We start from the raw sequence: 25,340 nt of genomic DNA, 5'->3' as shown, positions 1-25,340 counted from the left end.
AGAACATATGGACATAAACCGAACATCGAATTTGAATTTTGAAAATTAACTAACAAAACAAAATATCTTTTTAATCAATGTTATTGATAGTTTGAAATAGGATCTCAAAACAGAAGAGAACGTGACGTTTATTAACTTTGTGGTTTGGGCTTTGCTCATGGTTGAAGTCCGTATGGTGTCATCTTTAGCAGTTAATTTTATATGTTATTTCTCTCTTTTGGAGAGTTGTTTCTTTGGCAATCATACCACATCTTCTTTTTTTATATTGTATTGTATTACGAACTACAAAAAACTAGTAAAGTATATTAGCAAGCAATCATATGTAGGCCTACATAGATACCAATAATAACGTTGCGCGAAAAAAAAATCTGACTCAGATTAAAACTGATACCCCATCCCCTTTTTTGAAGTAAAGTGGTTGCTTCTTTGTGAAAGCCATTTTGATGATTTGCAGTAGTTTAAATATACTAAAGATGTAGCGATTACGAATTAGAAAACGTAGGTTGTACCAACGTGCTTACAGACGGAAAAAAAGAATTGAGATATTAAGGATCACTGCATTTTTATCTTTTCTGTTTGTTTCAGAGGTATGTCTTCTCCGTGGAGTATTTAGCAGTAGTTTAAAGGATCTGACATACTAGACAAACATTTACCTCACACATTTTTTTACTAAATGCATTTATGCGTGAATCGTTGTTTGAGTAAATACCAGTGGCGAATATTTCTGTGTACGTCAAGTCGATTCTGGAAGACCTTTTGCAAATAAATTAGGCAGCAACTATTTAATTTTCGGGGGAGGGGGTGGGGTTGATGGGGTGCTATAGATTTTTTTAGGACACATTTTGGTGACAAGTCGAAAACAATTTTGTCCTTCAATTTTAGCTTACATATAGTGGCAGCCTCCACCCCCGAAAATCAAATGGTTGCTGCCTCCTGGGTTCGGCAATGATGCTGCTTTGAGTCTTGATCAGGGGTTAATAAAATAAGTTATTATTTCTTAAATAAATAAACATAAGTTTTAGACAACAATTTATGTAAAGGAATTTATTAATAAATGTTAAAAATATCATTTTTTTCAAAAATAGTTTCCTCCTTAAATATATACACGATAAAACTAATGTCCGATATGCCTAGTTTTGTATACACTTAACCTACAGAAGGCCTACATTGACTATCGACTGTGTGTAGACAAAACATTATTTAAACTTCATGTAAACATTGAGTTTTATCAATGGGAATTTAATTGTGTTTAGTTTACGTGTGAGTTACACTAATACAAAACCGAATTAAGGTCAATGTGAACACGGTCTAACATATGTATGTTTTTACACCACATTCCTTTTTATGTATGATGTTCTGCCATTAAATAAATAAATGTTCGTGAATATGTTAAACGCTTTTATAAATTCCAAATTGATTTAAATGATATTATAGATTCAATTGATTTTGCCTCGTATCTTGACTTTCATCTAAAAAGGAACAATGAGGGTCAGTGGAGAACACAAAATTACGACAAAAAGGATGATTTCAGTTTCAAATTGTTAACTCCTTATTTATATGTATGTTTTAGTAGCACTCTATTACTCCTGCATGTAAAATATTCATTTCCTGTTTGAAACAATATTCAAAAGTTCTGTTTCCCTTTCATGAATAATGGATGTTGATTAATGGACATGATGAAAACACTATCAAATAAACTAAATTTCATTTTTCCCTAGAGCTAAAATTGTATACGCGAGGCATGTTGTATCTACAGAAGATTTCATCGATGGTTATGTCATGTAAGTCCAAACAGTTAACTGGTGCCCAACTAAGTAAAGTATAATTTATCCCAATTGATTGAAAAGCGTGTAATATATTTGTAACAGTTAAGTAGAATTCCATTCTCTTCACCTCGAAGGTAAATCAAGCAACATGAGAATGTCGTTTAAATTGTATACTCGAAATAAAGTTCGTCCTTGGTATATTGTACAGTTTTCTTCTAACAAACTATATAAGGTATACATATTATTATTCAAAAACAGTTTTATCAACAATAAAAAAAAAACACTTTGCCACATTAATTATCGTAAATCATTTCAAATTTCTAAAATGCTGATAGGCATTTATAGAGGTGCATTGTACTGTTTTAAAAATATATATATAATACAGAGCTATAATTATTTATTTCTTATCTAAGCATGTTTTTGTTTTTCATTATCCTAAAATGTTTGCCATTTTAACTGTCACACAATGGAGCTGTGTCTTGATCTTTAAAGCCCGTGACGGTTTCCCATTTGTTCTCTGAATCAGTTGAGGTGCAATCAGTTTCAATAGTAACTATAAAGAAAAAAAAAGAGAACTTAACAACTATCAATATAGCATGAATCAATAATTTGTTTGTTAACGATTGTTGTGTATTGTCATGGATGCAATTTTGGAATGAATTAAACTAACCAGTTAACTGCAATACATCTGATATGGAAGAATATGGAACGCCAACACTGTCTTATTATGCCCATTTTTCATTATATGTTGTGCACTTACCTTTATTTTATGTGCATTTACCTTTATATGATGTGAACTTGTCATCATATGATGTGCAAACACCTTTATATGATGTGCAAATATCCTTATATGATGTACAAATATCCGTATATGATGTACAAACATCATTATATGATGAGCAAACATCATTATATGATGTGCAAACATCATTATATGATGTGCAAACTTCATTATATGATGTGCAAACATACTTATGTGATGTACAAATATACTTATATGATGTGCAAATGTTCTTATATGATTTGCAAATATACTTATATGATGTGCAAATGTTCTTATATGATGTGCAAACATTCTTATATGATGTCAAAAATACTTATATTATGTTGAAAGATCCTTATATGATGTGCAAATATACTTATATGCTGTGCAAATATACTTATATGATGTGTACATATCATTATATGGTGTGCAGTTTCCTTTATATTATGTGCAAACATCTTTATATGATGTGTTTGTGTCATTATATTATGTGCGTGTAATCTTATATTATGTGGTTTTATTTATTTCATTATATGATGTCGAAACGTCATTATATTATGTGCGTTCATCGTCGTTATGGTCAATGAACATGATTACGATTAGAATGATTACTTCTACGTCATAACTGATTCCGATCTGCTTCTGTGGAATAACCGTTACTACTACTAGTAATTAGGATCAAATATGTAGCTACCGTTTGGAAAATGGTTGAGACTTGAGATAAACCTTGGCATGTTAGTACCTCGTTTTAAGATGCAAAAAATAACATCTGATATAGTTGGAAAATTGAAAAAAATATATATGAATTGCAAAGTTTTGTTTAAATCGACGGGTCTTTAATAATAAACATACGAAGTCTACAATACGGTTTAGGTTATTAAATTTAATAAATAATACTTTTATGTCATGCTCTATGATCGTTTTAACGAGGGAAGGCATTATATTTGTCAATTTCGGTATACCTAACGTTAGCATTTTTTCTATTAGAAATACACGAAGTTTAGTATTGTCATTTATGTTAACATTACCTTTCAGGGGTGGTGTTCTCGAAGCTATCTTAGGATAAGGACATGTCCTAAGTCTATCTTATGACAAGTCTTTGACCTAAGTCGTGTTCTCGAAGGTCTCTTAATTTATGATATATCTCATTTTTCGTCCTAACTTTAGGACACCCAACAAGGTGTCTTAAGAGCATCCTATCTTCATCCTAGTGTAATAAAGTTTGGATTTCGCTTTTTGATCATTATTTTACGTGAAAATGAACATGAAATGAAACGCACCATCGGTTATTAACTCGTATTTAAAGAAAAGGTGCGTAATTTTAAACTTTGAACTTCGTGTTTCACGATACGATTATACTAAAAATTTAATTCTCTTTTCAAACAAATTGTTTTCCAGTTTAAATAACAATCTTTTTTTATATAATTACATTGGTAATTATGCAATTTAGTCAGTACATGTTATTATAAAATCAATTTTATTAACTATTTTCGTCATTAATAAATGTTATATCAACAAATATCTTTAACGATTTAAAATTTCGACTTAGGATATGTTTAGGACGTCCTAACATAAGATTCGTCTGAGATAGCTTCGAGACACAACTTAAGAGTGTCCTAAGTTGATCTTAAGTCCATCCTAAAATTGGTCTTATCTATGACTTAGGACGAATCTTAGGATACTTTCGAGAACACCACCCCTGATCATTTTAGCTGTTCGAGTTTCTCTTTATATATTCTCAAGATAGACACAAACAATTCGGAAAAAATCCGACTCTGATAGAGTAATGGCTCATATAAGGAACCGGTCATTTATAACCAAAAAAAAAAGAGGGGGATAGGAAGAAATAAAGGGGGCCTTTCATTTTATCATTTTTGGAATGGAAAAGTGGCATTCAATTTTATATAGTTATAAATTTGCCGCGGTATAATGTTATGGCGAATTCTTCGTCAACCGTAGGCATCAATCTTTACGCCTCGTTTCGCTCATCTGAATTGGTATAACCTGAAAAATTAGTTTCAACAATTTCTTGTACTAGCAGAGAATTTTTCATCTGATGCAATTATTGAATGAAGGTGTGGTAATTATTAATGAAACCACAAACGGCAAATCCAAACTTAGTTCCCTGAAGTCGCAAACAGCTTTCATACTTCAGTATTTTGATTATAAATGTTCTTGTCTATACCTTGCAAGAAAAGGTTTCTCTATTATTAGTTATCAAGATATTAGCAAATAAAACAACACATATCTGAAAAGCCAAAAGTGTCCAAAAGGAACCTTTACTATAGAGTATAATTCAGACACATTGCACTATTTTTTTTTTTTAAATCTATTATGTTTCCAGGATAAACGCAAAATATTAAAGGCCGCTGTCGTAAATCTTCACTTTGAAAAATTCAAAACATCACTCTCTATCTGTAAGAGAACAACATGTCTCAGTAAAAAATAAATAAATGCAGTGATTTAAGTTCATTAAGACACCAGATTAAAAACGCTCAATTCTCTGCTTTTGTTGGATTGATACACACCTTCAAAAATTTGAAGGCTGAAATTTCATTGGCTGATATAATATACACAAGGAATGAAAATAAAATGACGTGTTGTAAGAACCTTGTATCCAAAGCTTAAACAGGTGATATGTACATTATATATTAATAAATAAATGTGCTAGACACCGACTCTAGTTTGAGGGAAGGATCACGTGTATTTTCTTGTTCGAAATTAATAATAATATTTTTTTTTTTTAACTTTCATCATTGTTTTATTTTTACCTCATTTTAAATGGAAACAAACTATCTCGCTTCCCCTCTGAAAAACATAAAATCTCTTTCAAGAAATTTAGATTCAAACATTTACAAAACATCTTGCCCCCACCCCCACTCACATGATAAAAGTATCAATGGTCGTAACCTGTTTAATTGAGTCTAGAGGTGTATACTAGTATATGAGCGGCTTCCCACGAAACCTTTTATATTGCGGGTTACTGCATGTCTAGTGGTGGTACTTTCGTCGTAGCATGTTCGCCTTGAGTAAGGGAGGTCGGGTCAAAACCAAAGACTTTAAAATTCATATTTACATGCTGCTTCCCGGCTGATTATATAAGCACGCGGGATTAAGGATTAAGAGCAAAAGCTGGTCGGCTCGGATTCAGAAAAATGTGTCTGAGTAAGGTGATATAAATGTCTTCCTTCGGAATGCTACCTTTTCAACTAACATGTTAAAAAATCCGGCTCAGGGTGTCGGTCTAGTACATGTACAAAACAGTGTTAATATTCATATCACATTAACATGTTCTTGTACGAATATGCATATATCAATTTGCCGCTGGATGTCAAGAATCCACCCATAATCATCTATAGTTGAAACTGTGAAATATATGCACAAAACCATGATTAAAAGCTGCACGTAAATTTAATGCACTGAGTTCAGGTTCATTCCATATCTCCTTTAATCCAATTCGGTGAAAGTGATGGGCGCTAGGTGGTCGAGTGGTTACATTGTCATTTCGGGGCCTTTTATAGCTGAATATGCGATATGGGCTTTGATCATTGTTGAAGGTCGTACGGTGACCTATAATTGTCAATTCCTGTGTCATTTTGACCTCTTGTGGAGAGTTGTCTCTTTAGCAGTCATACCACATTTTCTTTTTTATAAGTAGTCGAACTGCTGTATCACTAGTATGTCAACACTTAGGTGTGCGATTTCAAATCCCGCACGTGGCAGGTAAGCTCGATTCCAATCTTAATTGACCAGAATTGTCTGTTTTCCAAATGAAGGTCAGGGGGTCTCTCCGGGCACTTCTGCTTTCTCCACCAATATAAACTCACCGCCAAGAAATAGCACGAAAGTGTTGAAAGTGGCGCTAAATAACAGTCGATCAATCATCCATACCGGTATACTTAGGGCCTCTTAATCTATATATTTAGTCTCACAAAGTCATTGTTTGACATCAGTATACAGAGATAAAAATGATAACTACTTACAGTATATACAAAACAAGAGAGAGAGGTTTCAAAATTACAAAGCCAGCTGGAGGACAAACGCACGTGAATATATTTTTTTTATATAAACGAACAAGCTGAAGTTGCAGAAATCTTTGGAATTGAATTTGGGATTAAATTTGGGATTAAACATTTTTGGGATTAAACAGAAAAAACATCCTTCCTGTTTTCAAGTTTTCGTACATGGCTTAAAGCCTTATCGGATAAATGTTTTTCTCATATTAAAATTTCCCGTTTTAGAAACAACAATTTCCAAATAGTTATATTGTTTTATCATCTCTTTGTTAGTATCATTGTAAGAAAATTGGAGATTTTTTGGCTTCCGTCCATAAAAAATACCCCACTAAGACTTTAATTTTGTCAACTTTCCTTTCAAGTTCCAAGCCTTACAATAATCATGGAAAGCATTGAGGTGAGTCTGCAGGTCCTGTGCTGTTCCATCCAACAACACCGTGTCATCTGCAAACAATATAACAAAAAACTTAAGATATATTTCTAATTCTCTTTCAAGATCTTCTGGTATAGTTCGGTTAAGTCCTGTAATATTTCTAGTCACAAAGAAATTATTTTAGTCAATCAAAGTATAAATAAAATAGGAAAGGTGATAAGTTTTCTCCTTGTCGAACACCATTGTCATAAGCGAGCAAAGTATTCCGAATTATAATTACTACCGTGTATCATCGGTACAGCGGATATAGCTTTATAGGTACTTCGAAGCGTGAAAAACAATATACCGTACATTCATTTAACTATGCACCGTACAGAAGGATCCATGTGGTCAGCTATACACAACGCTTCTTGTCGAAATAAAATATCGAAAAATTGCGGGGCGCCGAATTGGACTCTTGTGGTTTTGTACTCAAAATTCAATTTTGTACGGACAAAAGTGACTTTTGTTCAACAAAAATAAGTTCAGTTTAACAAAATTTGTATCATACTACAAGTTTAAAATTTTGTCATACAAAATTATCTATCAGCGGACAAAAGTCACTTTTGTCATGACAAAAATCATTTTTGTTACACAGACTTGAATTTTGTTACCTAATTTGAAAATTGGGCGACAAAAGTCAATTTTGTATTCAAATTAGTTTAGTTTGGTTTCTGTGAACTAATTTGCATACAAAATCGACTTTTGTTACACAAAATTGACTTTTGTCTCAACAAAATTGACAAAATTGACAAAATTGAATTTTGTCTCAACAAAATTGACAAAATTGACAAAATTGAATTTTGTCTCAACAAAATTGACAAAATTGACTTTTGTCTCAACAAAATTGACATAATTGATTTTTGTCTCAACAAAATTGACAACATTGACTTTTGTCTCAACAAAATTGACAAAATTGACTTTTGTGAGACAAAATTGACTTTTGTGAGACAAAATTGACTTTTGTGAGACAAAATTGACTTTTGTGAGACAAAATTGACTTTTGTCTCAACAAAATTGACAAAGTTGAATTTTGTCTGAACAAAATTAAAAAAATTGACTTTTGTCTCAACAAAATTGACAAAATTGAATTTTGTCTCAACAAAATTGACTTTTGTCTCACGAAAGTCAATTTTGTCTCACGAAAGTCAATTTTGTCTCATAAAAGTCAATTTTGTTGTTACAAAATTGAATTTTGTCGTCACAAAAATTAGTTTTGTCGTCACAAAATTGACAAAATTGACTTTTGTCTCAACAAAATTGACAAAATTGACTTTTGTCTCAACAAAATTAACAAAATTGACTTTTGTCTCAACAAAATTAACAAAATTGACTTTTGTCTCAACCAAATTGACAAAATTTACTTTTATCTCAACAAAATTAACAAAATTGAATTTTGTCTCACAAAAGTAAATTTTGTCTCACAAAAGTGAATTTTGTCTCACAAAAGTCAATTTTGTCTCACAAAAGTCAATTTTGTCTCACAAAAGTCAATTTTGTCTCACAAAAGTCAATTTTGTCTCACAAAAGTCAATTTTGTCTCACAAAAGTCAATTTTGTCTCACAAAAGTCAATTTTGTCCCACAAAAGTCAATTTTGTCTCACAAAAGTTAATTTTGTCTCACAAAATTGAATCTTACCTCACACAATTGACTTTTGTGATTTAATTTCCATATCAGGTAACAAAAGTCAATTTTGTATGCAAATATGTATAATTTGCATACCTTTTAGACAAAATTGACTTTTGTCATGACAAATATGAATTTTGTCTACAAAAATGAATTTTGTCATGACAAAAATGAATTTTGTCTACACAAATTAATTTTGTCATCACAAAATTGAAGTTCTCACAAAACAAGTCTGTAGCACATAGTTTTGTAAGACAAAACTGATTTTGTTATGACAGAATTGAATTTTGTACAAAACCACAAGAGTCCCAATCGGCGCCCCGTAAAAATAACATATGTACAAAATATTTCAATGCCAATTTTTGAAACAGCTATACTTATTAAACAGAAACAGTGGCCTTCTATCAGAAAAAGAGTTGCAATGAATATAGAATCATATCGGATGAGACGAACACCAGCTTCTTTGGCAAGTATTTGCACATGTTTTTAGTAAGGGTTCTTGTTTTGGGCAAATAGTGAGACTTCTCTAATCACCAACCCGGCACGACCAAATCATTTCTTAAAACAAAAAATATGTTTAGATTGAAGTAAACATTGATAAAATGTAAACAAAACCAAGATTTTCGTACCGTGTCAGAATAAAAATCGATCACGACCCCTTGGTTAGTACCTATATTCGCTATACTGATGATTCACGGAGATGCCAACGAATGGACAAGAGTTGAAACAAAGAGAGATGACATAGTAATGACAAAGTTAATGCTTTTATTCTATTTTTTTTTAAAGAGACGAAAAAGAGGAACAAAATACAAAAGACGGGCATCACCCCATTCATCTCGGTTGGAAAATAAAAATATTAAATACCCTAAATTGGAAAAAGTGTGGCAAAGTGTGATTTCAGTGGTTCTTTTCCCCCTTTTCACTGAATAACTGTATCGTCTACGTAAATTCCGATGCCATTACCGAAAAGGATCAAAATAAGTACCACAAAGGGAAAATCCGATCTAATCGGACGAAAAATTAAGTCTAAAACACTTCATCAGGAATCAACCCCTTGTATCTCAAAAATCATTGACGCTACTTCAAATCTGTTGACATACTAGTACTCATGTTTCAGAATTTTATTAGCAATTAAAAAAATCTCCATTAAAATAAGTTGAAAATAAACAATCTGTATATGTCAATATGTTCTCATAGTTGAAGACCGTATGGTGACATATAGGTATTAATTTCTGTGTCATTTGGTCTGTTGTGGAGAGTTGTCTCATTAGCAAAGATACCACTTTTTCTTTTTCTATAATTACCCACATAGCCATTTCATATTTCGCGGGCACTACGTCGACTAAGCTTGCAGTCTTCGAAATTGGGTACTTTCTCACATAATTGGCGTTTTCTGTGGAAAAAAGATTGGTTCAAAGACAAATTAAAAGTAAAAAAAAACTACATGTAAACGACATATCACAAATATTTCCGACTTGGTATGGTTTTAGAGGAGTTGCGGCTCAATGAAATCGGTCTACTCCTTTAATAGCATAGATTATATGATATTCTAGATTTAATATCATTGTACATATTCAATACTTCTTTATACATCTTACCATTTACAGATTAATATTATTCAATAACATTTTATAAAACAAATCATCTCGCCATATTATGCATCAGTAGATAATTTTATAGCTATTGTTATGAAATATTTTTGAAACAGACTGGGATTTCAATGGTGTCTTTTGCAATGAATAGAAATAAGCAGATGTGGTATGACAGCCACTGAGACAACTCTCCATCCAAGTCATAATTTGTAAGAGGAAACAATTAAAGGTCATTGTACGACCTTCAACACGGAGCCTAAAAAGCAACCTATAAAAGGCTCTTAAATTTTGTTATAATATTCCATACCTGTCAACCTGTGACGATGAAAATGCAGGTCATGACCTACATTGAAGAATCAAATATCAGGTCATAACGCGTACGAACTTTTTTTAGCTGAATTTCAGTATTTATGGTACATTTTCTTATAATGTATATCAAAGATACCAAAACATCATTCAATGCATGTTCACTTGGATAAGTCATTTTAAATCCTATTAATTATTAAAGGATTTTTATAAATTTGTGTAACACAGTCTTATGTTCTTTACTTTTTGTTAATGAATTTATTTTCGAAATGTAATAATTTAAAATGTTTACTTTTTGTCAATACAGAATTTATTTTTAATTGTTTGAGATACTGGCTTAGTAGCTTTCGAACATACCAACACAAATCATTACAACAAATGGAAGTTTTTAACGACCTTGACTGGCTATACAGCCCTTGCACGGTCGGCTTAAATACAAATCATTAGGAAATTAGAGTATCATAATGATAAAATATAGTAATACAGTTAAAGGAAGTATAAATGTAAAAATAATTTTCATTTTTTTTTTTAAATATTGTATAAAGGTATAAAAATAATGAAAAGTTATGTTTCAATATGTATTTAAATTTTATATTTTTATGATTTTACCTTTTTCACCCATAAAACGTAAATATAAGGAATAATTTTGAATGGTGACAAATAAGGGGAAGTAACTGTCTAGTTGAAATATGTTTATATGGGTCAGTTGACAGGTATAATATTCTCCACAGCCGGGAATTTCTTCAATTAGCTCCTACACTGTCAACATATAAACTGATCTTAAACTTCAACCGAAATTTTTGAAACGTTGATTTTGTTAAATTGCTTTGTCTCATTTTCCCTATAAATTGCACTTTCGCTAGCGATAGACATATATTTAAGCCGGGTTAATAGTTTACAGAAGCAGATCGGAATCAGTTATGACGTAGACAGTAATCATTCTAATCGTAATCATGTTCATTGACCATAACGACGATGAAAGCACATCATATAATGACGTTTCGACATCATATAATGAAGTAAACCTAACCACATAATATAAGATTACAAGCACATAATATAATGACACAACCACATCATATAAAGATGTTTGCACGTAATATAAGGATATGTACACACCATATAAGTATATTTGCACAGCATATAAGTATATTTGCACAGCATATAAGTATATGTGCACAGCATATAAGGATCTTTCAACATAATATAAGTACACTTGCACATCATATAAGAATGTTTGCACATCATATAAGAATGTTTGCACATCATATAAGTAGCTTTGCACATCATATAAGTATATTTGCATATCATATAAGTATATATGCACATCATATAAGTATGTTTGCACATAACATAAGTATGTTTGCACATCATATAAGGATATTTGCACATCATATAAGGATATTTGCACATCACATGAAGTATATTTGCACATCATATACAGGTGTTTGCACATCATATAATGACAAGTGCACATCATATAAAGATAAAAGCACAGCATATAAAGGTAAATGCACATCATATAAAGGTAAATGCACATCATATAATGAAAATGGTCATAACAAGACAGTGTTGGCGTTCCATAGAAGAAGATACAAAAATGTTGTTTATGTTGAATGAGTTACGATTTGGGATGAGATAAGGACTTCATCAATTAAGATCACCTAATTGCCGTTTGTACGCGCAGTATTACAGAAAAGAATATCTTTGACAATAAATCGTCTTGTATTATGAAATCTGCATTTGATCGTGTTCTTATTGTAAGTATTTTTTAAATTACAATACATTCCAATTACTTTATCACTTTTAGACGGTTTTAGCTTTCTTTGGTATGTGTTTTCTATATTTCGCAGTATGTAAGTCTACTACAGAAGTCTCCGTTTGGTGATACAGTGATTTCATTTATTTTTGTGGGTATTAATTTTTGTTGAATGAGGAAAACTTGCAGATTCGTGGGTATTTGACTGCATGGTTTTGTCAATCTCTGAACACAAAACCTATAGAAATTTTGCCATTCGTTTCATATTTATTTTTGTTTTCACCTGCACCCACGAAACTCACGAAAATCGGTTTCCAACGAATATTTATGAATCCACAGTATACGACTGTTAAAATTGGTGGAAAAGATGAAAGAGAACAACAGTTCGTAATACAAAATTCTGATATCTTATAATAATATTACACTTTTTTGCGTATTACTTACATTACTTGCTGTTATTAGAGATAATCGAGGCCTTACTATTTATAAACTAAAAATCAATATTGTTGAACAAATCCAACTCTTTTGTAAGTCTCTCTATTAGAAAATTGTCTTTGTAACAGTTGTGTTTGTCACATCATAAAAACCTATTTCCCCCATATTGATAATTATTATTCGTATAACCCGTATGGTAATTCAGTGGTGTAAATTTCCCTTACACTTTGGACTCATATGTGTCTGTAAAGAATATTACATCATTAAAGAGCTGTGTACCTTTTTCACATTGATCTTGTTCCTGTTGTTTATAATTTTGTCGTCTACAAATTACACAGGAACATAACAATATACCAGCTGCAGCCAATTCTCCTGAGATGCCTTGTGCTAACCCTTCTTTCATGAACTCTGAAATTATGTTCGAATTATAAGTTTATGACGATAATTCAATCGTTTTCAGTTTTAGCCTACAATTTAGAGAAATTGAAAAAAAGTAAAATCACAAAAATACTGAACTTAGAGGAAAATCAATTCGGAAAGTCCATAATCACATAGCAAAATCAAATAACAATTATGAATGCCAGACTACTGTAGACATTCATAATTGTCAACTATTTTCTTTATTATAATACATTTGATTCTAGGTAATTTCGTATCATCACAGCACAATGTACTACGCTTTTCAATGTGCGATGTATTTGCGTTCAATAACTTTGCGATTGAGGCATTTTCTATTGCAGTTCCAATTTCTTATACAATTGTTTTTTGTTTTTTTTTTAAACCTGCGAAATATTTTGCTACGTATATGGTATTTTTTATAAGAGCAATCACATGTAAAGGGGAAAGTAATAGTGTAACTTATTTTCTTAGCGCATTAATGCAATTTAGATTCAGCAGTTTCAGTCTTTGATAAAGTGCACGATGATGCGTTTTTGAAGGAGACGACAGCACTGCAACAAACTTGTGCAACCAACTAATAATATACAACGGTTACAAGTAAATTTTATAATTTAAGTCTATTAAAACCGGTACATTTTTAGTAATAACCATATTCCTTCTTTATTTAATTCGTTAAACATGTTAAATGGCCTATATTAACTATATTCCGACATTCGGTCTCCTACATTAGTTGTCTTCTATTCTATTATCAACGTTTCATATATTGTATAGTTGTACAGATGATACAAAATGCGATCTGTGAAACTGTATATTCGTGGCATTATTATGTGTGACTGTAAACCTACATGTAGTTAACTGTAATTAAATTCATACAGCTCGTGTGAGAGATAAACACCCGAAAGAGCAAATTCGTTTTCTTCTTAGTAAAATTGCATCAATTTATAAAATAATGTGGGTTTATCGTTTATTTGAACCATAAAAGATCAAGACAGATAACAAAACTTACTCCAGCAACTGTGTATATATGTGGGACATGTGCCACAGTATCTTCCTGTTACTCGTTTTCTACGGCGACAATTGATACACAAACAAATTCCTATTCCAGTGAAAATACACAGTCCAACAATGCCACCGGTAAGAACACCAATCATGTCATCTAAATGAGGTGTATATCATATAATATGAATAAATTTGAACAATCAATAATTTGACGAAACACGTCTTCTGATTGGCTGACAGTGTTTTGTCTTTCAGCTTATAACATAATTTTATCATGTGGTCGTGACGTAATCAACGTTTTTCCTGTTTTTCTCCGATTTCAATTGGAATTTAACATTACATTAAAAGAAATGTCTGTAATAGGTTTTCTGATTTGAATGAAGATTTGTTTTTAATCATTGTATAGTTCAATTGACATGTGTTGATGAACAAAGATGTGCTTAACTTGTCTACAGTAGACTGGCATTTAAAGTGTCTCGTATAATATCTTGTGTCATTTTCGCATTGTGCAGTTTAATTGAAATATTTTCATTTTAAAACAATGTGTGCATCTGAATGTGTTCAATTTAATTGATTATGTCTTTTGTTATTGTGAAGTAGAGGGAGAGAAGAAGTAGTAGTAGTAGTAGTAGTAGTATTAGTAGAAGAAGTAGTAGTAGTGGTATTTGTTGTAGTATCGGTTGTAGAAGTAGAAGCACATCATCTGCAGTCACTGTGACTTCATTTAATTTCCGTATAGTTATCAAGCGTTAGAAAAAAATCACTTCTGCAGTTGGGCAATATATATATATTGATGTCATTTGTGTGCATGTTTCATTGTATCAATGATGTATAGTTTAAAATATTCCATAGATAATTAGAGTTACAGCTATAAAATTACTCACAATTGTAATCCCATTTTGTTTCAATTTGAAACTTAAAAGTGTCATTTACATTGTTTTGGACCACTTTCTCTAATTTTCTCAACTTAAATGAAATTTGAAGTTGAGAACCGTATAAACACCGTGAGAACATTGTGTTTGAATCATACGAATTTCTTGAGCAGCCTTCTCCCGATATCTTGAAAGAAAACAAAATATATTATAGGCATTATATTAATTGAGGACAATCAACTTATTACAACAAAAAGCAAAACCTACAATTTTGTCCCAAGTCAAGAAAATGGCAGTTTTCATCAAATTGTTCGATTCTATTTTTGGTGGTATTCATTTTGATGCATTTATATGTTCCTGTAGTTTCTTTGTTTTCGTCTTATTGCTTATAGTTTATGTTTTACCCTCGATTTTAGTTTGTAGCCCGTATTTTTTTTCTAGCAATCGATATATAACTATTTAACAACGGTATACATCTGTTGCCTATAAATGTATTTTTGTCCTTCATGAATGCCTATGAGCAATGTCTATAAGTCATTTTGTTATTCTTTGCTGAAATAGTTGTTTGTTTGATATTGATTGAACTTATGACACACAATGTAACCTGCTGTAACCCAATTTATGTTGTTCTTTTTAAGATATGACGTCGTCAGTTTCTTTTTCGATTGGACGTGGCACAATACAAAGATTTTTTCACTCCGAATCAGACGACTTTAAACTGATGTAATTCATTTAATCTTTTTTTTTATATTTCATAAATGAGACACGGTTTTGGAGGTCAAACTGTGTTGTGCAATAATCTATAAAATATGTTGGGATGCTATGAATAACAAAGAAGCTGAATTCATTCAAGTATGTACATCACAAAATTGCAACTAATTACATAACAATTTAGTATGTAATAATTATGTGATAATGAAATTATCACAATTTAAAAGATCAATCCTTCTTCTTTCGTTTTGGTACCTAATTTATAAAATTTAAAGAAGGATGAGTGGAATTACATCAGTTTAAAGGGGTCTGATTGAGGATGAAATATCTTTGTATTGTGCTACCTTAAGAGTTTGAATTCCTCTTCGTACTTTTAACCTCTCTTATAACATAAAGTATCATCTTATTTTGCGTTCTATAGATATAAAGATGGTATGAGTGGTAGTGAGACAACTCTCCATCAAAGTCACAATTTGTATAGGTCAAAGTATGGCATTCAACACAGAACCTTGGCTCAGTGTGTTTTAACCATTTGCAAATCTTTTTGGGATATTTGATAAGGTCTCCTCTAAATAGATCAGATTCTTTAACAGATTATTATTGTTTTTTATTCAGATTTTCATTATTTGTTTTAGGCTTTTCAAAAAATGATGGTCGCGTAACCACTAAAGATTGCTTTCATTTCATATTTTAAAAAAATATTTACATAGCAAATATACAGTATATGTTTAACATACATTAAATGTATCAGAGAAATAAAACAATACAATCAAATAAATAAACGTTTTGAAAAGCATTAATTGTTTTGTTGTTTAATCTATTTCATTTTTCGTACCCAGCACAATACACATTATAAATTACCTGTTCCTCATTATAAGCAGCATTGTCGTAGTCGTAGTCATAGTTAACCCAAGACCAAATTTTACTCTGACATTTTAAGCTACTATAGTATAGCTCCGTCACGCACAATTTATATGAATAAAAGACAGATTTTGGAAATGTGAATGACATTTGTCTACATTCCTGGCTGCCGAAATCCCCTTCAAACTTCATGTAAACCATGGTATTTCCGTCAACAAGATATGGATCACTGACACACGAATCAGTTGGAAATGAATCTAATAAAAGATAAAAACAAATAAAAAAGGTTTATTAAAATAATATACAGGTTTTGATCAAACAACGGCAAATCTTAAAGAAGGGAAAACAAATCAATTCAAAGTGGTAGTTTCGTTCTATAAAATAAATAATTTAAGGTACTTTTCGTAAATGTAGTAAGAAACAAATTATTAAACGTCTAGTAGGGGCCGATTGGTCTTAGAAGTTTCTACTGTAATAACTAGCCATTCAACACGGAGGTTTTGAGTTCAACCCCCACTTTTTGGGTGCACTCGACTCCAATCCTAATTGACACGGATTGTCAGTTTTCCTATCGAATGTCGATTGTTTTCTCTGGGCACTCTGGCTTCCTCTACCAATGAAAAAATGGCCGCAACGAAAGTGTCTAAATGCAGTGCTTAAAAGTAGCGTTAAAACATAAACAATCAATATAATCGTCTTATCATACTATCAGTGTTGAATCTGTAAGAGATCTGAAGATCCATTGAATCATATTGAGTTGAATATAAAATATTTACAAATAACCAGTGAGTTCAATATCTATAAACTTACATGTCACTGAGAATTTTCCTTGACAGATTTGGACTGATACCAAAATCATTATGACAATAGCTTCAGCCGACATTTTCAATGACATGATCTCTATAAGTAAAAAAGACACACACAACTTACAATTGTATCATATTAGAACAACACAAACGGGTTATGCATAACATCTTCTAATTTGCTTAAGTAATAATGCAATTCTTTAGTTCTATGTCAATTACATTGTCCAATTCATTTTACTATATGAATAAAATACATTCAGTCTTTAAACCACTGTATCGAGTGACCGTGTGATACTATGTTCTTTTGCTAGAGAAATATAAATTTTGATATTTTAAATGCGATGACTACAATGTTTTCATGTCCCATTTATGGGCATTATGTTTTCTAGTATTTGTGTTAGTTCGTCCGTTCGTATATATCCAGGCTTATGGAGGTAGAACGTCATTGTGAGAAAAATGCCGCTAACTATATGTGACAAGCCATTTCCAGGCTTAGGAGGGTACATTGTCTAAAATTTGCTTTTTGTATATTTACCTAGAATATTTCGAAACAAAACTCTCTGTCATGGTATTATGACATATTAGTTGTAATAGCAATGAAACGAGTCATTTCGAATACCGGTATGAAAATGAGACTGTTCTATGACGACTTTTATTTAGAAGGCACTTATTTATAAAATACAAAATTATTGTATTTATCGGCTCTTAGTGATGTTCAATAGCGTATTTTAATAAAATTTCAAAGAGTTAAATTTACTACAATACAAACAATTCTTAGCTCTATTTTAGATGTGATTTAAACTTGTTGAAATGAAGTTAGTTTAAAATTTGTGAAAGTAAGCTTTAAGAATTCCTTTTTTTTAATTTAGATTTATTATGCATGTCTCTAAACATAGTATGCGACGTGTACCAGTTTATAATTAGGTGTTCTCATATATGTATTTGATACAGTGCATTTCTTATGGATATATTTCAGACTTCATTTATGAAAGAAAATCTTTAATTTTGTTTGTTTGTAGCACTATTTTAGAACACGTAATTTAAACGTGTTGAAATGAAGTTAGTTTAAAATTTGCCAAAGTAAGCTTTAAGAATTCCTTTTTTAAATTAAGATTAATTATGCATGTCTCTATACAAAGTATGCGACGCGTAACAGTTTATAATTAAGTATTCTCATATACACATTTGATACGGTGCATTTATTATGGATATATTTCAGACTTCATTTATGAAAGGAAATCTATAGAGCAGAAATTAAATTTTTTTTTGTAGCAATTTAAAATGTAGATTCAATTTAACTTCAAACGATAAAGTAAAACTTCTTCAAAACTTATTTATGATGTATAATAGTTCGACGTCCGCAAAAAAGAAACCAAGAAAAGTGTTTATCTCTTCTTCACAAATACGTATTTTATTGAATCTCGATATTTATCATGTTTATAATTTTTCTAACAATGACGTTCTACCTCCATAAGCCTGCAAATGTCATGGCGGGTCACATATTTGTTCGTCCGTCTATCCCTCTCCAGGTTAAAGGTTTTGGTCGTGGTAATTTATCATGAAGCAGAAGTTCAATCAACTTGAAACTTAGTACACATGTGCCCTATAATATGGTTGTTCTAAATGTAATACCGAATTGGATTTTTTTCCCCATTTTGATAGTCCAATGAACATAGAAAAGTGCGGATGAGGTAACCACGTACTAGGGACACATTCTTGGTTTATTGATTTTGACTTTAAGGTTGAAAGAAAAGATATCACAACACCGGAGATACGACAGTTACAACTAAGCTTGATTTATTTTCTCTTCTGCATGATTTTTTTTCATTTTGAATTATCTTTAAAAAAAATGTTCTATAAATGTATATGTGTGGGATTTGTGCAGAGTCGCCTTTTATCGTGACATCAAAATGTGTTTTATTGGGATGTAAGACAATTTATGTTGTAACTGAATTTTGCTCATCTGACCTGATATCAAACAAACAAAACGTTAAGTAAACGAAACTAAATCGCATACATTTTGTAACACTAAAGACGCGAAAATAAACAAAGACATATGTTAATCATAATAAGGATTTGTAAAACAGATGCACTGAACAATTGTATTTTATCGTTCTTTGTGTTTTCTATATAATCCTGTGTGAATTTAAAATACTGAAAACACATCCAATCAGTATCTAAAAGGAAGAACATAAACAGATTTAATGATTAGGTTATTTGTTTTGTTATTGATCATAAAAGACGTCGTTGAAATAAATGTAAGTAAATATACCGAATTGAAAGGCAAATTTACAAAGAAGGAAGTTCATAACACATGATAAAGTCATACGTTCGACTTTATCAACCAACAAATAAAAAAGAATAAAAAACAACCCTCATATTTCTGACTTGATATGTGCATTTTATGATTACATTGGTGGGTCCAGTCTTGTTAAGCATGTTGATATGGCTAGATTCATGTATATAAAACTGGGTTATGATGAAATAGGATGAAGTAAGTGAGCAAGTAATACAATATGTTTTTCCTATAATAAAAGTTTTTTTCCGGGATATTTGGCTGAAATTGGGGAATTGCACTAGATGCAACTAGGTATATTACAGAGGGAAAAAATTAGGCCTATTTTTAACAGATTTACGATACCCTTAAAAGTTATTACAAGGAACGAAAACGTAAGGAATTTTTGACATTTCATTCTTAATGATACAAGTTGTCTCATTGGCAATCATACCACAGTTATATTTCGATAAACAGAATCTGGGTAACAAACTTAAAGCAACTATTCAAAGAAACAGAAGAAACAATAGAACCACTGAGCTACTCAAAAAAGAAAACGCAGATAGTCATCAAGCTGGAATGTCAAACTGCCTTATCTCTGAATTTGTCAGGACCTCCCAACAAAAAAGTTGTCGGTGGAACCTTGTTTTTTTTCTAGGCAAACCTCCAACGCCAGGCATTCAGCACAGACAAATGCAAACATACATGTAAATAGTATATCAGTTTATTACAATATGCTGAATAACAATGGTCAAAAAGTAAATAAACTTATCTTACATAACAGGTATAAAAAAGAATACAAGACATCAGAAACACACAACTCAAATCATATAATGTGGATATGGACTCATGGTTTAAACATTGACAACTAGTAGTATATTTGAATCGTGTAGAATATGATTATTTGAAAGTTTTAATAGGTGTAAAACAATTAAAGACTTACTTACACAATAACGTTCCTTCTTAGACTGGCATTATTTTTAAATGTGTAGCAATTGTATTAAATAATTAATGTGTGCAACTCTACGGAAAATGATCAATACTGACAATAAAACATTAAGAACTAAAAACTAAAAAAATCCTTACCTGTAACTGTATATCAAATCTAAATCTTTATTTTGTCTGTACCTTTAGTAAATTTGTTATTCTTAAAATATCATCCTGTCAAAGAGGGACAAAAGATACAAGAGGGAGAGTCAAACTCATATATTGTAACAAATCAATACATAGAAATATAAATATTAGATAACGAATCAGCTAATGCTATTTTATAGTACTCGTATAGTTGTTTATTGAAAGTTAAAAATAAATATTATAAAAGGTAACAGTCACTAAAAGGAGATCATATTCAATATTTATCGAGTATTTAAGGCAATGATGATTGTTATGTTTCGTTTATGTATATTAGGTAACAAAAATGTCAAAACAAAATAGTCCAAATAAGAGAACAAATATTTGCAATATTTTTTTTAATGTATGTCATGTCCATGTTCGTATTATCTGCATATGCTTGTGTACACTGTTTATAGACATGCATAACAATGTATAACATTCTTTCATTCTCATTCCGTCATGTTTGTATTCTTTTTGCCAAAACAATAATTTCACACAAGAACTTTGTTATGTTCATTTGCACATATTCATAGAATTTTGATAAGTACATATCGGGGTATGTATTAGATTGAATGTGTAAAGCTATATTAAAACTGACCATCGAATAGGTATCTATAAACGATCAAACGGAGAGGTTTCAACAGTACAGGTTACAAACCATATCGTAAGCTCTATTCGGACCTCACATACAAACCAAGTCTTAATTGTAGTACTCGATATAGGTCAGAACATTGACACTCATTGGCAACATAACCTGTAGACAATATGTTTGTGAGAAAATCATATCATGCACATAATATTTTAAAACATTTATAGAATATGATCTTACCTCATTGAATAAACATTTATTTATTTCCACTGTTTTGGGGGGTTTATATACGTACGGCATACACTTTATTTATTTAAGCCAATCTACACCGATCAGGAACAAAATAAATGTACAAATATAAAAATAATTTATTTTGTTTATTTCGTCATGTCATGTGATCTTCAGGAAGAAGTTAGGCGTATCAAGTACATACTGTGGTCATATTCTTAATGTTGACTAATTTAACTAATTGAAATTAAAGAAATAGGTAAACAGTAACTTAAGACCTGGTTAATTAGAAATACTTTTATCTGAATATTGAATTGTCAGTTTATTTTTGACAAGCGTTTACAAACGATAGTATTTTCAACAATAATATAATTGTAATGAAGTTAGTAATAATACGTTTAACTACATTAAAAAATATGCTATAAAAGGAAAAAGTAAAATCACAAAAATACTGAACTCAGAGGAAAACCAATTCGAAAAGTCCATAATCACATGACAAAATCAAATAACAAAACGCATCAAAAACGAATGGACAAGAACTGTTATATTCCTGACTTGGTACAGGCATTTTCAAATGTAGAAAATGGTGGATTAAACCTGGTTTTATAGCTAGCTAAACCTTTCACTTGTATGACAGTCGCATCAAATTCCATTATATTGTCACCGATATACATTTTCAAGTTTGCTTTTAAAGTTACAATTAAGGTGGTACCTAACACTCCAGGGAAATAACTTTGTAAACTCAGCTACACAATTTAACTATGTTGTGTTATTAAAGGGATATTTAGATTCTCATTAATCAAAATTAGTGTTTGTCAAACTGCTATATAACCAGTGTAATTATTCTGATAAAATGGTGGTTCAAAATTCTGGAAATTTTTATATTTTTGTCATAGGGTCAAAGTATATCATTTGTTAAAATTTTATGAAAATTAAACAGGGCAAATACATTTTAGTGAAGGTGTTGGGTACCACCTCAAATTTGAAAAGAAAGCAAACGTTGAAGACAATGCTGTATATTCACGATATATCTATAATACTAAAATTACGAGGTCCAATTTGTCAGCCGTCATCACGTAAAAACGACGAATCAAAGAATTCAACTTTATATATAACTAATATAGTACAAAGGTGTAGATTAAAAATTATACCACTCCATGCCCTTTTGTTTTCCAAGTAATTAATATTGCCAATAATTGAGAAGTTCCGGATCGAGTCCGATACCGATACCAATAGTATATTCACCTGTTACCTATTACCTTATCTGTACGTTCCGCATCTGACAGCGCACCACCAAACGGTGTATTCAGGATTAATATGCTATACACACGGGTCATAATGACAGGATTGACACTACTAAATTGTAGTATTTTAATCAGTAAGACTTTCTAAGATAACAATACGAATACTAAACATCTGGACTAAAAATAAGGCGTATAGGACGGTACAGTTTTCAATTTGTTAGCGCGCATGACGTAAAACAGCGAATCAAAGAATTCAACTTTATTTATAACTAATATAAGACAATGCTGTTGATTAAACAATACTCAAATCCAGGACCTTTTGTTTTCCAAATAATTAATATTACCAATAATTGATAAGTTCCAGTTCGACGGGTTCAAACAGAAAGATTTGAAAACAGAGAAAACTGTGTATCTTATAATCGGCATGACTTTATCAGATGACAATACTAATACTAAAATAAGGCTTGCGCAAAGTTATATACTTTAATTCAGTCACGGACCCGCGATATCACGGGTGTGTTCTAGTATATATATATATATATCATACTAACATTGCAAAAACGAAAGAACGACAGCAGTTGTCGACAAAACACACTGCATGAAAAATCATCTTTTGATTGACTTTTGGATATAATGAAATACAATCAAAAGACTACCTTCTTCTACAGATACTATTTCGTCGCCTTTTTATTGACAAAATACCATCTTTGACATTTTGATATGTTGAAATGTATACAAAAGACCATCTTTGACATTTCGTGAACCTTGAAATGTAATCGACAGAAAACCTTTGACATTTTGTGTATATCAAAAGGTATAGAACAGACAACCTTTGACATTTTGTGCTTATCAAAAGGTATAAAACAGACAACATTTGACATTTTATGCAAGTCAAAGGGTATAGAACAGACAACCTTTGACATTTTGTGCAAGTCAAAAGGTAAAGAACAGACAACCTTTGACATTTTGTGCATATCAAAGGTATAGAACTGACAACCTCTGACATTTTGTGCAAGTCAAAAGGTATAGGACAGACAACCTTTGACATTTTGTGCATATCATAAGGTATAGGACAGACAACCTTTGACATTTTGTGCATATCAAAAGGTATAGAACAGACAACCTTTGACATTTTATGCAAGTCAAAAGGTATAGGACAGATAACCTTTGACATTTTGTGGTATGTCAAAATGTGTAGGAAAGACTTTCTGTGAAATTTTAGGCATGTTAAAAGGTATAGAACAGACAACCTTTCACATTGTGCGTGTCAAAAGATATAGAACAGATAATCTTGGATATTTTTTGAATGTCAAAATGTATAGGACAGACTATCTGTGACATTTAATGCACGTCAAAAGGTATAGGTAAACTATGTAGGCACCCCTGCACCCCCCCCCCTTCCCCCAAACTGTAAACTGAATGTAAAACCTGAGCGGGAAGTAATCGGTAACTTTTTGTACATGTAACATTGTGTAAATACAGAGGACAAGAACATTATACCCCACATTTTGTTTTCATTTATATGGGATGACATACAAACGTGGCACTGTGTGCATGTTGAAATATATAACAAGGAACATGACTGATTCACTCTGTATTCCTTTTGTAAATAGTCGTGTCTATAAACCAATCTCAGCAGAATTCACTACTACTATTGTCTACATGATGTTTCGCTGAAAGAGTATATATCTACTTCACTGTCTTAAACTGTTGAGAAAACATTTGACCTTTTTGCGATACTATGTTTTGTGATAAAATTTACACATCTTTATATATTTGAAAGATTTTCGCTAAGGAATGATCTGCAGTGACCAAATAGTTTATGAAAATTTTGTATGATTCGATGATACATGTACATGTATCACACCTGGTTATTAGAACCATAAATGAACTCAACCTTTTTTGCAATTTGTTAAGCAAACATAAATAATTAGCAGTGGTATATAAATAACAACAATAATTGTAACGAAATTGTTTATTTTATAATAAACTTAATGTTTAATGTGTTTACATTTTACTGTTTCAAAGCAAGTACTGGCATGTAAGTTTAGTATAACACACTACATTAAGACACATCTTAATACCAAATACAAAAAGAATACTCATAACATCATAAATATCTACAATGATCAAATACACTCCATAGAAAGTACTTCTTTTAAAAAACACATACAAAGTCATGACACATTCATGAAATTAAATAAAGGAATCATGACAAGAAAATATTGTAATTTTGACGTTGTCAAATAATCAATTTTTTAATAGTTGTATTTTTTTGTACGAAGTAAAACAATATGATTACAGATTGTATCCTTATAACTGGATCCAGATTTATAAAATATGACGCTCTCTTGGTGCAACAATTATTACATTTCTGCAGTAAAATTTTGCTTTCGAATGAACAAACCTACATTTAATTCTGTGGACTGGTATAAATAATGCAGGCCCTTCTTGAACAAATAAGTCTGAAGACCGTATTTTAATCGGTTTACCATAATAGTGCTGTACAGAAGCAGGTAAATTCTTGTACCAATTGACTTTTGCTAAAAAACGTGTCTGTGTTTTT

General features: G+C 31.1%; 1 protein-coding gene across 2 annotated transcripts; it reads right to left on the bottom strand.

Moving 5' to 3' along the window:
* Positions 1 to 1,053: 1,053 nt before the first annotated feature.
* On the bottom strand, positions 1,054 to 21,645 carry LOC134695508 (uncharacterized). Of its 2 annotated transcripts, none has more exons than XM_063556783.1 (8): positions 21,543 to 21,645; positions 20,687 to 20,761; positions 17,330 to 17,419; positions 16,520 to 16,776; positions 14,960 to 15,134; positions 14,083 to 14,232; positions 12,957 to 13,085; positions 1,054 to 2,319 (listed from the first exon to the last, which is right to left on the bottom strand). In XM_063556783.1, exons 3-8 carry the CDS (start codon positions 17,412 to 17,414, stop codon positions 2,219 to 2,221), a joined length of 897 nt encoding a protein of 298 aa, XP_063412853.1. In that variant the 5' UTR covers positions 17,415 to 17,419; positions 20,687 to 20,761; positions 21,543 to 21,645; the 3' UTR covers positions 1,054 to 2,218. The 2 variants fall into 2 exon arrangements, with proteins under 2 accessions (XP_063412853.1, XP_063412854.1); XM_063556784.1 differs by lacking the exon at positions 21,543 to 21,645 and adding an exon at positions 21,312 to 21,522.
* Between the last annotated feature and the right edge of the window lie 3,695 nt (positions 21,646 to 25,340).

Source organism: Mytilus trossulus, chromosome 13 (assembly GCF_036588685.1).
Source record: "Mytilus trossulus isolate FHL-02 chromosome 13, PNRI_Mtr1.1.1.hap1, whole genome shotgun sequence".
NCBI lineage: Eukaryota > Metazoa > Mollusca > Bivalvia > Mytilida > Mytilidae > Mytilus > Mytilus trossulus.
Note: the sequence above shows the minus strand (reverse complement) of the source record. Positions and strands in the feature narration are given on the sequence as shown.

What these genes read in the sequence shown, in the direction of transcription:
- LOC134695508 (XM_063556783.1), bottom strand. Translation starts at nt 17,414, where the DNA reads ATGTCATTGAAAATGTCGGCTGAAGCTATTGTCATAATGATTTTGGTA. An exon ending in AGGAAAATTCTCAGTGACAT is followed by an intron (nt 16,777 to 17,329) that starts GTAAGTTTATAG and finishes ATCTTTTATTAG; the next exon opens with ATTCATTTCCAACTGATTCG. An exon ending in ATATATACACAGTTGCTGGA is followed by an intron (nt 13,086 to 14,082) that starts GTAAGTTTTGTT and finishes ACATAATTTCAG; the next exon opens with AGTTCATGAAAGAAGGGTTA.